Source organism: Mustela putorius, unplaced genomic scaffold, assembly GCF_011764305.1.
Source record: "Mustela putorius furo isolate JIRA1106 unplaced genomic scaffold, ASM1176430v1.1 tig00000680_pilon_pilon_pilon, whole genome shotgun sequence".
Classification (NCBI taxonomy): Eukaryota; Metazoa; Chordata; class Mammalia; order Carnivora; family Mustelidae; genus Mustela; species Mustela putorius.
In genome coordinates this window covers 2,405,432-2,419,202 of record NW_025421442.1, presented here as the reverse complement: position 1 = coordinate 2,419,202, position 13,771 = coordinate 2,405,432, and the positions used below count along the sequence as shown (strand labels likewise).

Here is a 13,771-nt window from a genome sequence, read left to right as displayed (position 1 = left end):
TGAAAATTATCTCTTCCATAAAACAAATAGGAAACTAGCAAAAAAATTTTTTTTCAGGGTCAACTTTTTCAGAACCCTGAAAATTAATCAGAAGTTTGCAGCAAACTTCTGTGTGTGTGTGTGTGTGTGTGTGTGTGTGTTTTAAGCAAACAGCTATAACAACAAAATGCCACAAGAATTTTAACTTGCCCTATTCCTGTCTCCACGGTAGGCTTGAAAACCAACAGCCCACAATCAGAGTGATGACCAGCAGCCTGGCCATCATAGGAGGGGACCAAACATCACTGAGTCTCTTTCAAAGCCCCCATTCCAGAGAATCTGACCTGTCTGGTCATTCCCTAAAAGACCCCATTCCAAGGCTGTCTTTATTTGACCTGATTCAGAACTTGTCCAGGGGAAAAAGTCTCTTCCCCAGTGGCTTTGTAAAAAACAACTGGAGGCTAGTGTCCAACATCGTGGCTTCCTGAAGCAGTGGAGAACATTTGGTATTATAACAAACCAGTAGGTAACAAAGAGAGGGCTATGGAAAAGCTTAGAAGGAAAATATGGGCAACAGGATGTCCATAGGGACTTTGATAAGCTTCAGTGTGTTTCTGGAAGTAAAGAAGACCACATGTTTGTGTAATACTGTATTCGAGATCTGGGTTGTGTGCCTGCTTAGGGAAAATGTGAAAAGGTCTTAGTTCTCACCTCTGGTTGAAGCCTGCATAAGCAGGAAGTAGAGGGTGAAGGAGAGTTGCCAACAGCTTGGCTGAATGTTGAGGAGTGCCCCGATACACAAACGGTCCTCAGCAAATATGGGGAGACTTAATGGTCCCAAGCATTGAAGGACATCTCTAACCATTAGCTAACTAATAAGGAAACCAAACAGAGTTGTCAGTGTCATATGGAATCGAGCCCCGCATGGGGCTCTCTGCTCAGCGGGGAGCCTGCTTACTCCTCTCTCTCTGCCTGCCTCTCTGCCTACTTGTGATCTCTGTGTGTCAAATAAATAAATAAATAAAGTCTTTATTTTAAAAAAATTCATAGAGGAGCTCAAAACAGGTGTGAACAGACTGAAGAAAAAATGACAGAACTTAAAGATAGGTCACTTAAGACTATCAAATCACAGAAACAGAAAGAAAAAAGAACTAAAGAAAATGAACAGAGCCTCAGAGACTTATGGACCTCATGAAGCAAACCAACATACACATGACAGATTCCCAAAAGAGAAGGGATGGAAAGGGGCTGGAAGGAGACACATGAAGACTTCAGGGCCAGAAACTTGTCAAATTTAATTAAAATAATTGATTTACACATCCAAGGAGCTAAAAACAGAAAAAATACCCCAGAAAGGATAAACTTTAAAAGCTCCATACCTTAACACATCATAATCAAGCTGTTTAAAGCCAAAAAGAGAGAAACTTGAAAGCAGCAAGAGAGAGGCCACTCATCACATGCAAGAGATTCCCACTAATATTACAACTAATTTCTCTTCAGAAATAACTGAGGCCAGAAGACAATGGGAAGGCATAGTCAAAGTACAGAAAGAAATACTGTGTAGCAAGAAATCTATATCCAGTAAAATTACCTTTTGAAAATGAAGCAAAAATTAAGACATTCCCAGATAAAAACCAAAGAAAATTCATTACAGCAGATCTTTCCTATAAGAGATGCTAAAGGAGGTACTTCAGGCTGAAATCCAGCACTAAACAGAAACACATATCTATACGAGCAAACAGACAACATCAGCAAAGTTAAACACAGGCAAACTTAAAACACAAGATGCAAGAACTACAGGTAACTACACCAATTAGATGACCTAGACGAAATAGAAAAATTCCTACCAAGACTCAAACTACCAAAACTTACTAGGGAAGAAATAGAAAATCTAAATAGACCTGGAAAGAGACTGAATTAGTGACAATTTAAAAAAACCTCATACTCCAAGAAAAGCTCTGCATCATGGCTTCCTCGTGAATTCTATCAAACATGCAAAAAAGAGTTAACAGCAATTCTTTATAACTCTTCTGAAAAATACAAAAGGAAGGAATATCTCCAAACTCAATCTATGAGGCCAGTATTATGAGACCAAAACCAGACAAAGTTATTACAAGAAAAGAAAGCTGTAGACCAATAACTGTTATGAAAATTGATGGAAAAAATTCCTTAACAAAATAAAAACTAAACCCAATAAAATATAGAAAGAACTATACACCATAACTAAGTGGGATTTATCCCAGTGATGCAAGATTGGTTCAACATTTCAAAGTCAACTGTTGTAATATATCATATCAATAGGATAAAAACAAATACCAAATACTTATCTCAATAGACACAGAAAAAGCATTTGACAAAATCCAACATCTTTGCATGACAAAGATACTCAATAAACTTTGAATAAAGGGACATTTTCACAATAAAGGCCATGTGAGAAGTCCATAGCTAACCAGTGGTTAATGGTGACAGACTGGGTGTGGTGTTTTCTTCCTAAGGGCAGGACAGGATAAGAATGTCCCCTCTCCCTACTTCTAGTCACCCTTATACTGGAGATTCCAGCCAAGGAAATTATATAATAAGAAGAAATTAAAAGGCACTGAAGTAAAACACAGAAGAAAACATGGGTAAAAATTTTTGTAACCTTGCATAAGGCAATTGTTTCTTCTTTTGTGCCAACTAACCTCATCATTTATTTTTTTAAATTTCTTACTTAATTAAATTTGTTTAACATCTAGTGTATTATTAGTTTCAAAGGAAGAGTTCAGTGATACAATACGCAATGCTCTTTCCATCTCATGCCCGCCTTAATGCCCATCACCAAGTCATACCATCCCCCACCTCCCCTCCAGACCTTCACTTTATTTCCTAGAGTTCAGAGTCTCTTATGGTTTGTCTTCCTCTCTGTTTTTATCTTATTTTATTTCTCCTTCGCTTCCCCTATGTTCATCTGTTTTGTTCTTAAATTTCACATATGAGTAAAATCATACAGCATTTGTCTTTCTCTGACATATTTCATTTAGCATAATCCTCTCTAGTTCCATCCATATCACTGCAAATGACTAGATTTTATTCTTTTAGATGGCTGAGTAATATTCCTCTGTGTGCGTGTGTGTATGTGTATCTTCTTTATCTGTCATCTGTCAATGGACATCGGGGCTCTTTTCATATTTTGGCTGTTGTGGACTAGGCAATGGTTTCTTACCCATGACCCCAAAAACAAAAGCAACCGAAGAAAGAAAATAAGCAAACTGGAGTTCATCAAAATTAAAAACCTTGTACTTTAAAGGACACTCAAGAAAACAAAAGACAACACAGGAAATGGGAGAAAATACTTGTTGATCATATATCTGGAAAGGGACTAGTATCCAGAATATATGAAGAACTCCTACATCAATAAATGGGCTACAGATCTGAGCAGGAATTTTTCCAAAGAAGATACAGAAATAGGCAATAAGCACATGAAAATGACTTAATCATTGGTCATCAGGGAAATGCTAATGAAAATCACAGCCAGGGGCTCCTGGGTGGCTCAGTGGGTTGAGCCTCTGCCTTCGGCTCAGGTCATGATCCTGGGGTCCTGGGATCAAGCCCCGCATTGGGCTCTCTGCTCAGCAGGGGGCCTGCTCCCCCCTCTACCCCACCCCGCCTGCCTCTCTGCCTACTTGTCATCTCTGTCTGTCAAATAAATAAATAAAATCTTTAAAAGAAAAAAAATAAAAGAAAATCACAGTCAGGGGAAGGTAGGATAGCTGTAATCAAAATGACGTAGAGAAATTGGAGCCCTCACACTTGGCTGGTCGAGGTATAAAAAGCTACAGTCGCTTTGGGGAAAAGTTGGCAGTTTCTCAAAGAGGTTAGCATAAAGTTACCACGTGATCCAGCCACGGCAGCCCCTGGTGTTCACCTGGAGCGCTGAGCACGCTGTCCACACGGGGACTGTGCACAGCGTCACAGCAGCATCACTCACCCGAGCGAAGGGGTGAGCCTGGACAATGGGGACAAAATGAAGAATGGCCGTCCCAGAGGAGGTAGAGGGGGCCGGGGGAGGGTTATTTAGCCCCAACAAGGGCTGTGCTCGTCAATTCTACAACGTGGACGGATCTGGAAAACATCCTCCCAAGGGAAGGAAGCCACTCACGGAACTCTGTATGATTCCATTTATACAAAATGCCCCAAACTGGCAAATCCACGAAGACAGAAAGATGAGCGGTTGCCCGGGGAGAAGGGGGAGAAAGAGGAGGAAATGGAGGCGACTGGTCCTGGCCGGACGTGACGGACATGCGCTCGTCTCTGAACATGTGAAGTGCCACCAAATCAGATGCTTTCCAAGAGTTCTACCCAAGAGTTTTATTTGTGTTTTATCACAGATGAATTATATATTAATTTTTAAAAGCAGAACAGGGAGCATTAGCTACATTTGAATTGTTTGTCATGGTCTTCTCTGGTTTTGTGTTGAAAATGACCTTGGATTTCCATAAGAAACATCACAGGGGAAAAAAAAAAATCTCCCAAGGAAAATCAGACCACACCAAAAAAAAATCCCCATTCATTTGAAAGAACTATTTTTGATTTCCAGCTGGAAATGGGTGCTGAATCCAAATGAGAGTCTCTCCCCCAATAATGAATACAATGAGCAAGAAATAATTCACAAAAAAAGCCATCCACTCACCAGCCGCAAGAGAAGAAAGGCGAATCGTGTGCTGCGAACATGTTACTGAGATATTCGGGGCAGCCTGGTGGGCCCTAACACTGCCTCACTCCCTCCACGCCCATCTGTCCATGTCTCCGCTCCAAGCCGTGTGGGCGAAGGAGCTCGATGCACCAAATTCTCATACCTCTCGCTCTTATTAACCAAGATGGAGAGACTTGGCTTGAGGGAGTGAGATGAAAACCCAAGGAGCACTCCCCACCAACAGAAGCCTCTGTGCTACTGATCGCTGGGATCTTGGCAGATCAGGAGAAAAACAAGCCAGTGCCCCCTAGAGTCAGATCCCTGGATGGGACACAATGCCGGCTGTCCCCAGCTAGAACAAAAGTAGTGTCCCCACCTCTCCTGTGCTCTCAGACCTGTTCAGTGGATGTGACCAGTAGCTTGTCAGATGAGGTCACGTGGGTGTCAGTCGGGTCCCCTGGTTCCTGTCTGCTTTAGAAATGGTCTGCCCGTACTTGTGTTTGGAGTCGAAGCCTTCGCCACGGACAAGCGCGCATCTACTTCACTGTCTTTCCCCAAAACTTTTTCAAACTCAATATAAAAAAATTCTATACAAAATTCCTACCTTCAGTACGTACCCAGAGAAGCAAGGCAACTCCCACACATATTTTTGTACCTGTTTTTCATTTATTTATTTGACTTTGATGCAACATTTCCAAAGTACAGAAAAGCATAGTAATTAATATAAAAGATACATCTCCACCATGGAGATTAAACAAGTGTGAACATTTTGCTCTGTTTGCTTCCTTTTTAAAAAAAAGAAATAAAATGTATTAAACTTACTTTGGAAGGATGGATATACCAAATTAATAGTAAGATGTGAATAGTGGAATCTGGGAGATGTTCACTGTAAAATTCTTTCTGGACGTTGGAATATTTTCACTGTGAAGTGTCAGGGAGGGGCCACCGGACAGAGTTAAATCGCGCCCATCACCACCTGGTCCTCAGATGCTGTATGATGGGTATGTAATAATCTTACACGCTTTTGTACTCTTCATACACACGCTTTTATCCATAAACTACAGGCACAATTTTATTTATGGTTTTAAAACTTCCACAAATGTTTCCTTTTTCACTCCTTTTAAGATTTTTTAGGTTTATTCTGGTGACACACATACACCGATCTACTTGAATGACTACATCCCATTGTATGGAAAACTTAAAGTCGACAGAAGAGGATGGGAACTATCAGATTTCTACTCAGTGTGCGCAGTTAATGGATAGGTGGGTGTGTGTAAAGAGTATAAAAACACAGTCGGCCACGTTCTGTCCCCACTCTCTGCACACAGATGCGTCTGAATTCTGGGACATGGAATTCACCAATTGGGAAAAATTGGGGTCTTACCAGGCATGTCCCCAACGGGTGTCTTAAAAGCCACTTCCCAGGAGATAAGAGGATGGATTAAAAGCGTCCGTCATAGGCATCTGAGTGGCTCAGTGGGTTAAGCCTCTGCCTTCGGCTCAGGTCATGATCTCAGGGTCCTGCTTTCCCCTCTCTCTGCCTGCCTCTCTGCCTACATGTGATCTCTCTCTCTCTGTCAAATAAATAAATAAAATCTTTAAAAAAAAAAAAAAAGCATCAGTCACGAAAGGCAGCAAGCTCAGAGGGAAGAGAGGAGCCTTCGTCATAAAGAAGGTAAAAGTCGACGCTGCCTTCACGAGGAAGCCAGAAAATGGGGCTGCAGACGTTGGAGCAAAAGTGGAAAACAAATTCAGGAGAAATAAGATTTCATGGATGGTGAGCACAGCATCAGAAGAGGCTTTCAGGAGGCAAGCCCAATCAAGGACAGACCATCACCATCACCCCGTCACTTTCTCTGGATGTTTTTATGCTGCACTGAACGTTCTTCTGTCCCTGGAGCTCGGTGGTACCTCTCCCAAGGAGAAGGTTTACTCCTCATGTTTAATCTTTCATCAGACATGAGTGTCAGGCTCTGCCAGTCCCACAGAGAGAGCTGCCGAGGCTCATCCTGGCTATGGGTGTGTGTGCCCAGGGCACAGGAGGCTCTGACTCCCCAAGCCGCCCCAGCTCAGGGCCTCGAGGTGGGGCCGCGCGTCATGGCCATGCGAACTACGACAGCGAGGACAAGGCATGTGTCACACCTGTGCCATGCAGACCCAAGGAGGAAACACACAGGACCCTTAGCTGGTTGCAGAGGAAATGGCACAAAACCTATTACAATGCATTCCTGTAACCTTGGCTACCGTCTCTATAGTTTCTAGAAAATGTTTTCCTCAACATTCACAGCATCGCCCATATGTCGGCCTCCATCTGTGGGGCTCCTGAGCCGCAGCCTGGCCCCGCCAGGTGCCTCCGAGCCTGGGGCCCTGTGACTCACCATGTGTGCCCAGACCACACCCTGTGGAGGTCGTCTTGTGATATTCTCTCGAGTGATGTCGAGAGGAAAGTTTGTAAAATACAGAAAGGCCGCTGCGAAGGGGGTCACAGCACTACTCACCGGCCGTGGAACGCAGGCACCTTGGAAGGACACTGCAAATATTGCTTAAAGCGGAGTTCGAAGGCCTGTCCGATGGAGCCAATGACATCCTGGGCCAGCCCGTCGCAGCACTCCAGAATGTGACACGCTGTGGACACAAGTGGCACAGGCTTTTCAGAGACACCGGGGCCACCAGGCTTGCCCACACGAGGGGTGCATGTCCCTCACGGATGGTCCCACAGCACACCTGGTCCCCATGCCACTGCTATAAGATGCCAGCACGGGGATGCCTCTCTTAAAGGCTCTGCTCCCCTAAACTAATGGTTCTATTTGTAAACACATTTTAATATTTTAAATTTCATATGGATTGCTCTTAAGAATTTCTTAACAGTCTATAAAATACCAACTCAGAGCCCAGCAGAGAGAACCAGGATTTGGAAGGAAACGTTGATGGGTTAGAGAACCTGATCTAACAAGAAGCAAGGCCTGCCAGGGCCCCATGGCCCTGGGATTGGACCTAACCCAGCTCTCGAAGAGCGAGACCTAAGCATTGCACAGGGGCAACTGTCCCTGCACCCGCGACACCACCAAACTGTCTTCTGGCTGCACAAAGCCAGCCGGGCTCGGTGGAGCTCCCCCAGACAGCTTCCGGACAGCGGCTGCCAGTCCTGGGAGCCTCAGGCTTCTCTTTACCCCCAGGCGGGAGGGGGTGCCCTGAGGACACAGGATACCTTGGAAAGAGCGGCATGACGGTATAGCGGCTCCAAATCGCAGTGCAAGCCCCTGAGAACGCTGGGGATGGCCAAGACGTGTGTCCCAAGGACACAGATGCTGGTTGTATTTTTATTGTTGATTATTGCTATTATTTTTTTTTATTGTTGATATTGGTTTTTATTAAACATCAACCTAGATACACAGAGCAAGGCCGTATTACGTTGCTATTGGAGGCACATGGTTGTGCATGACGCGGTGTGAGTGCAGGTGCCCTCCTGCCCATAAGGAGGCAGGGGCCCAGGTGGGAGTGGGGGGACACCCTGGTCGCCACCTGCCCGTTCCCAGCCAAACACGCCCACATCCGGTCTGCACCCGCTGCCAGGTCGGCACTTTGGAGATGGGCAGGCTGGGGAAGGGTCAAAACCCAGCAGCTTCCCCTCCTTCTGAAAAGCAGAGCAGCAGCCATGGTGAAGTGAAGGACGGGTGTGTGTGCCCAGGGCACAGGAGGCTCTGAGTCCCCAAGCCGCCCCAGCTCAGGGCCTCGAGGAGGCCTCGAGGCCGGATCCACCTGGGGGGTCCGCTAGTTTACACCTGTCTACCCGGCATGGAGCCCGAAGCCTGGGCGCAGCCCTCTTTAAGTTGGTTCCGGGGACATGTGCAAGGGGCAGAGCTGTGGGGGCAGAGCCCTGCTGGCTGAGGGCCTGTCGTGCAGGTACAAGGGGGCGGCAGAGCCTGCTGATGCGGACCCAGGCCACGTCTCCGGGCTCTGCTCCCTCTCTGCGCTCCCTGGGAGGAGCCCTGAACTAGTGAGCCCTCGCCAGGGAGCCACACACACCCCCAGCACTCCAGCCCCGTTTCGGGCCAACGCTGTTGTCTGGGGACTCCGCATCCTCCACCTTGCTCAGTGTTCTAGATCAGGGGTGTGTGCGGGCTCGAGGTCCAGCTCCCCCGCACAGATGAGGAGTGCGCTGAGCCTCCTGGCCCCCGAGGCGGGCTCGCCACTCTTAGAAAGTCATCTCACACCTGTCTGAGAGGCAGACACTTCACTGCCATGGAGCCGAGGTCACGCTGGAAGATGGGCGGTGCCTAACCCAGGGTAACCAGAAACCTTAGAAGCAGATGGCCAGGTGCAGATGGACACGCGCTCAGGGCAGAAGCCGTGTGAAGACTGGCTGCTGGGGCCACCCGGCCACCAGCCTGGATGTCCAGCCTGGCCAGGGCACCTCCAGGAGCTAGGCCGGGCCGGAAGGGTCCCCCTCGAGGCCTCGGAAGGGGCCCTTCCAGCACCTTGCGCTCGGGTCTCCTGGCCCGGGTTATGGCGGACTGAGCAGGAGCCTCAGTGAACCAGTAAGGCAGCCTGTCCGGGGAGGAGCAGGCTAGTGAGGCGCCCTCCCCCAAGCACAGAGAAGCCGCGGCAAGGCCAAGAGGTGTGGGCTCCATGGCTCGGCGAGGGGTCTCGGGGCCGGCTCCCCTCGGGGGGCTCATCAGGACCACCCATACCTCCTCCTCGTCTGAGCACAAAGCTTTGTGGTTCAGAACTGAGAATCGCACTCACCTATGGCCCCCCCCGGACACCTACACCTGCGACAGAGGAAGGCTAACTCTGTAAGATCCCGTCATCTCTGACTTGGAGGAAGGCAGGTAGCCCTGCCACGCCTCTGCGGACTAACCCAGGGCCGGAGGAGGCCGGATGGAAAACCACCCTCACGCACTTAGAGGGGAATGCAGATTTTTACAGCCTGACTAGGTGGTGACTTGAAAGGTACACTGTCCTACCCACCAGCAAACCTCCCTCAAATGCCTCTAGAAGGGGCCGCCCTACATCGGGGATAAGAACAGGGAAGGAGTCTGTACGCGGACCCCCGGGGGTCGGTGCACCTGGCAGAAGCGTCTCGTCCTAGGGCGTAACCTGTTCCCTGTGGGCTGTCGTGGAAACGTGTCCAAGACACAGCATGCGGGAGGGGCCGACCGGAATGCTAGGCTCTCACTCGCACTGGAGTTTGACCACTAGAGAATGTATGTGTATGTGCGTAGATAGAAGTCCTGCAAAGCAAACTGGGAGCCATTATTACCAGGTGGTACCCGGGGTCGGGGGGGAGGAGAGGGGACCCCGGGCGCAGTGAGGAAGCCCCCTTTCTACTGCTACAAACACCAGCTGTGACCTTCCTCCGCCGGTTCTGCGCGTGGGCTGTGGGATGACCCGTGTTCAGGGGTAGCGCGGGGGCTCAGCCTGCCCCCAGGCCGCTCGCACCCATGGATGGGGCTTGGCTTTGATAGAAGGAGTGGGGTTGTGGGGGTGGAGGCAGGGTCTAGGAATAAAGGGTCTAGGAGGATGGAAGGTGCTCAGACGCCTCAGACCCCCCGTCCAGCCTGCGTCCGAGGCCCTGGCAGCCTTGCGGGCTGTGAGAGGACAGCAAGTGAGCTTCGCCCCTGAGCCCCAGGACTGTGCAGGGCCATGGAAGCTTCTGGGATGGCGGAGTTGGCCACGGAGCTGGACCTGGAGCTGGGCAGGAGGTCAGGTGGGCTGTGGAGGGGCTCCGGGGTCACGGAGGCCGCCTGGTTCACGGCCTGAGTGGGATCTGTGATGTGCAGTCCAGGCGCGCCCTCTGCGAGCAGCTGCGTTTGAGCTCACGGTCGTCCAGGGCCTCCCAGCCCGGCCACTTAGCTGCCACCCCGGACTGCCCACAAACCTCCGCTGTCAGTAGTAGCACACCGGGACGCACGGTCGCGTTGGCGAAGGATGTGGACGTGATGAGGAACACCTGGTGCCCTGCATCAGGCCGGGCCGCATGTGAGCAAGAGACCGCGAGCCTCGGGCGCCGCTTACCTCTGCGATTAACGGGGTCCTTCGCCACATACGCCACGTAGTCGGTTGTGTCCTGTCAAAGAGAAACGAGACACCCCGTCACTAGTCACAGCCAGACACAACGCACAGATCAGCTCAGGACGCAAACAGCCTGGTCAGGCGCGTTCCTCCCGCGTCCGTGGGCAAGAATCCCCGGACCTCCTGAGACGGGGAGTCTGACGCGGCAGGTGCCGCCGGGGCCTGAGCTTCTGCCGGCCACCCCAGCTCGCGCTGGTGCTGATGCTGCTGTCCGTGCCCGACCTCCGGCAGCAGGGACTTGACGGGCGGGACCCCGTTCTCGGTGTGTTGGACCCCCAAGGGGCTCTAACAACACTGATGTCCGAGGCCCAACTCCAGATAAGCTGACCTAACTAGACTGGATGAGAAGAAGGTCTGAGGCTCCCCGGATTGTTCTGCTCTGATGGGGGCTGACAAGCCCGGCCCTCAGCTCTGCCCAGCGGCCGTCCTCGGTCCAACCTGGCCGCGGCCTCTGTCCTGGGGCTCGTGAAAACAGACTGCGGGGCCCGCCTCAAGGTTTCTGATTCTGTGGGTCTGAAGTGAGACCCCAAATGTGCATTTCTGACAAATTTCCAGCTGATGCTGGTGTTGCTGGGCTAGAGGCCACGGGGAACGCAGGAGTTGGCAGCCAATGCCTTCGGGGGTGGACGAGATGTGACAGCTCTTTTCCTCCCAGACCAGAGCAGTAATTTGAATCCTTTTAAGACGGTCCAACACACGAGCTCTGTGGAGTAGTCTGGCTGCTCCAGGGGACACTCAAGTCTGCTTAGCAGCACGGAGGACCCTCTGGACTCAGAAATGGGCTGGGGCCGCCACAGGGGTTTTCGGTTCTAAACCAGCTGAGGAAACATAAATTCTCTTCATTCTTCAAAACAGAAAAGTCTTCCCTGCAAAGGTGACATTTGCACCATTCAAAGAAGTCTCAGGGGGGCAACTGGTAAAGGTTCACCCATCTGGCAGATACTTCCCAAATGTCACTGCTTCGAAGGTGCCAGAGTTAACCATGAGCTCCCGCTGAGTTCAGCATCTGACAGATTCTGTGTCGTGAGCTCCTCCGTTATTTCTCTCCGTGGGCAGGACACCCTGCCTTCCCTCTCTCTGCGGTGCTCCAGAAACATGCTCTGACGGGAGGGGTGAGGACAGAGCGAGTGAGGGCGTGCAGGGTGACGAGCCCCCACGGCGGGTGGCGCCAGGTGCTGGGCCCTGTCCACACGCCGTTTCCCAGAGTTCACAGTGAAGGCTCTCCCGGCAGCCACTGACATGACGGGCTGCAGCCCGGGGTCCCTGTGGCGTGCAGCCTGCCTACACTGTTCCATCCGCCTGCTCTGCCCACTGGTATATCCATAGACGGAGCTGGAAAGGATGTGGACATGGCTTCTGGTCATTTCTGTCCAGGAAGATCTGGTCAGGATCTGAAGTCATCTGCAGCTCGGAGCCACAGATGCTCTTCCTGGGTTCAGGGGCTAACTGTCGCAAAGGGTCCTAGGACAGCACTCGTGTTCTCAGTTTGAGATCCGTGGAACCCTAAAGCGGGGCAGGCACATTTCCCCTTGTTTGAGAAGGCATCAGAGTTTTTTTAGATTCGTGTTTTCATTTTCATGGTCATCTGAAAAATTAATACAAGAATATCCAGGACCGTCCGAATGACCACTGTGGTGTCAGTTCTGTGTGCGATGTCAGTGCCAAGGTTGTCTGTCGGGTTTCCGATATTACAGGTGCCAGGTTTGTAAAGAACTAGAGAAAAAAGAACACTCAGACTAGATGCTTTTGCCCCAACTCGAGCAATGAATGTCACATTTACTCATCATGATGTATCACTCAAGGGCTTGCTTGAACAGAATATATCAGTGGAAGAACTGAGTCATCCAGGCGGCCGAGGTAGTGGAGAGCTGCTGACCTTGAAGGATCCTGCACTGTGGTGGCCGGTTTGAGAGGCACGCTGAGAGCAGAGAGCCGGCGTCAGCAAAACCATCCATCAGAGCAAATTGATGTAACTTTGAATGTTGTCGGCTTTATTGTGTTTATCAGTATTAAAAGTGAACTGGATTGGGGTTTAGGGCTCAACAAGAAGTCGAAACAGGAATCAATACTGGATTTATATTTGTGCATATTTGGGTAACAAAATCAATTGGAGTCAGCACTCGTGGCATTTGCAAGGAAATTCTTCTTTTGAGATCCTTACTCCAGTCCGAGACATGCTGCTCTGGGGAAGGAAGGCCAGGAAAGAGCTGGGACATGTGTCCCGTCCCTCAGCTGGTTCGTGGTGAACCCAGAGCAAAGGTCTTCTAATGTCAATATTGATCATTTTCTGGCACGCTGTGCGGAGGGTGTGTATTGTTATTCAGAACATTTTTCTAGACATCACACAGCCACACACTGAACACCCCAGGTTCTGAGATGGGGTTTCCAGGTGCCTGTCCTGTGCCCATCCTGTCCCTGTTCCTGCTCCCCTAGACTTTCTGAGCCCGGCCGGCATTCTGACACTCCTCAGGGGCCTTGGAACACTGTTAATCACAGTAGATTAAATTCTAGTGCACTTCTTGGGGCATTTGGATTAACAGCATTTTCACTGTCTTATTTGATATTTCAAAATGCTATTTCCTTACTGGGTAAACCAAAGCACAAAGTAGTAAACAGATACACACTTAGTGGCCAAACCAGGAATACAACTTGGAATTGTTAGTTTTATTCAAACATCCACCAATTATAATGGCGACAAGCTGGTCTGGAGTGGGAACTCAAGCACAGCACGGACATGGATTTGATCGGTTACAGTGGAACGTAACTGGGTTTCTGGTCCTCCTAGTGACATTTTCTGCATCAGAAAAAAATATAAAAATGTTATGAATTTCTTTAAGCGTCACTGAATGCTTCCTTTTTTTTTTTTCTTTTAAATGATGAGATGATGAGGAAATACGAAAGCAGTTCACAGGCCTGTGTCCGTCCTGGAGAGCGACACAGCGTTAACACAAGCCAGAGTATTTGGCTTCCAGAATTTTCCATCTCTTTGTGTCCACTTCTGATATTGGCATTAGACGAGGTTTAAGACAAGCTCTTGGGAGAATC

The 13,771-nt window shown here is 49.3% G+C and overlaps 1 protein-coding gene across 1 annotated transcript in view; it reads right to left on the bottom strand.

The window, feature by feature from the left end:
* The window catches only part of SHC3 (SHC adaptor protein 3), an 89,644-nt gene that overhangs the window by 22,510 nt on the left and 53,363 nt on the right, over positions 1-13,771 (bottom strand). Inside the window, exons 6-7 of the mRNA XM_045083026.1 lie at positions 10,670-10,721; positions 7,150-7,276 (exon numbers count right to left, since the gene is read on the bottom strand). Coding sequence (XP_044938961.1) covers positions 7,150-7,276; positions 10,670-10,721 — 179 coding nt within the window. The remainder of the gene's footprint in view (positions 1-7,149; positions 7,277-10,669; positions 10,722-13,771) is intronic.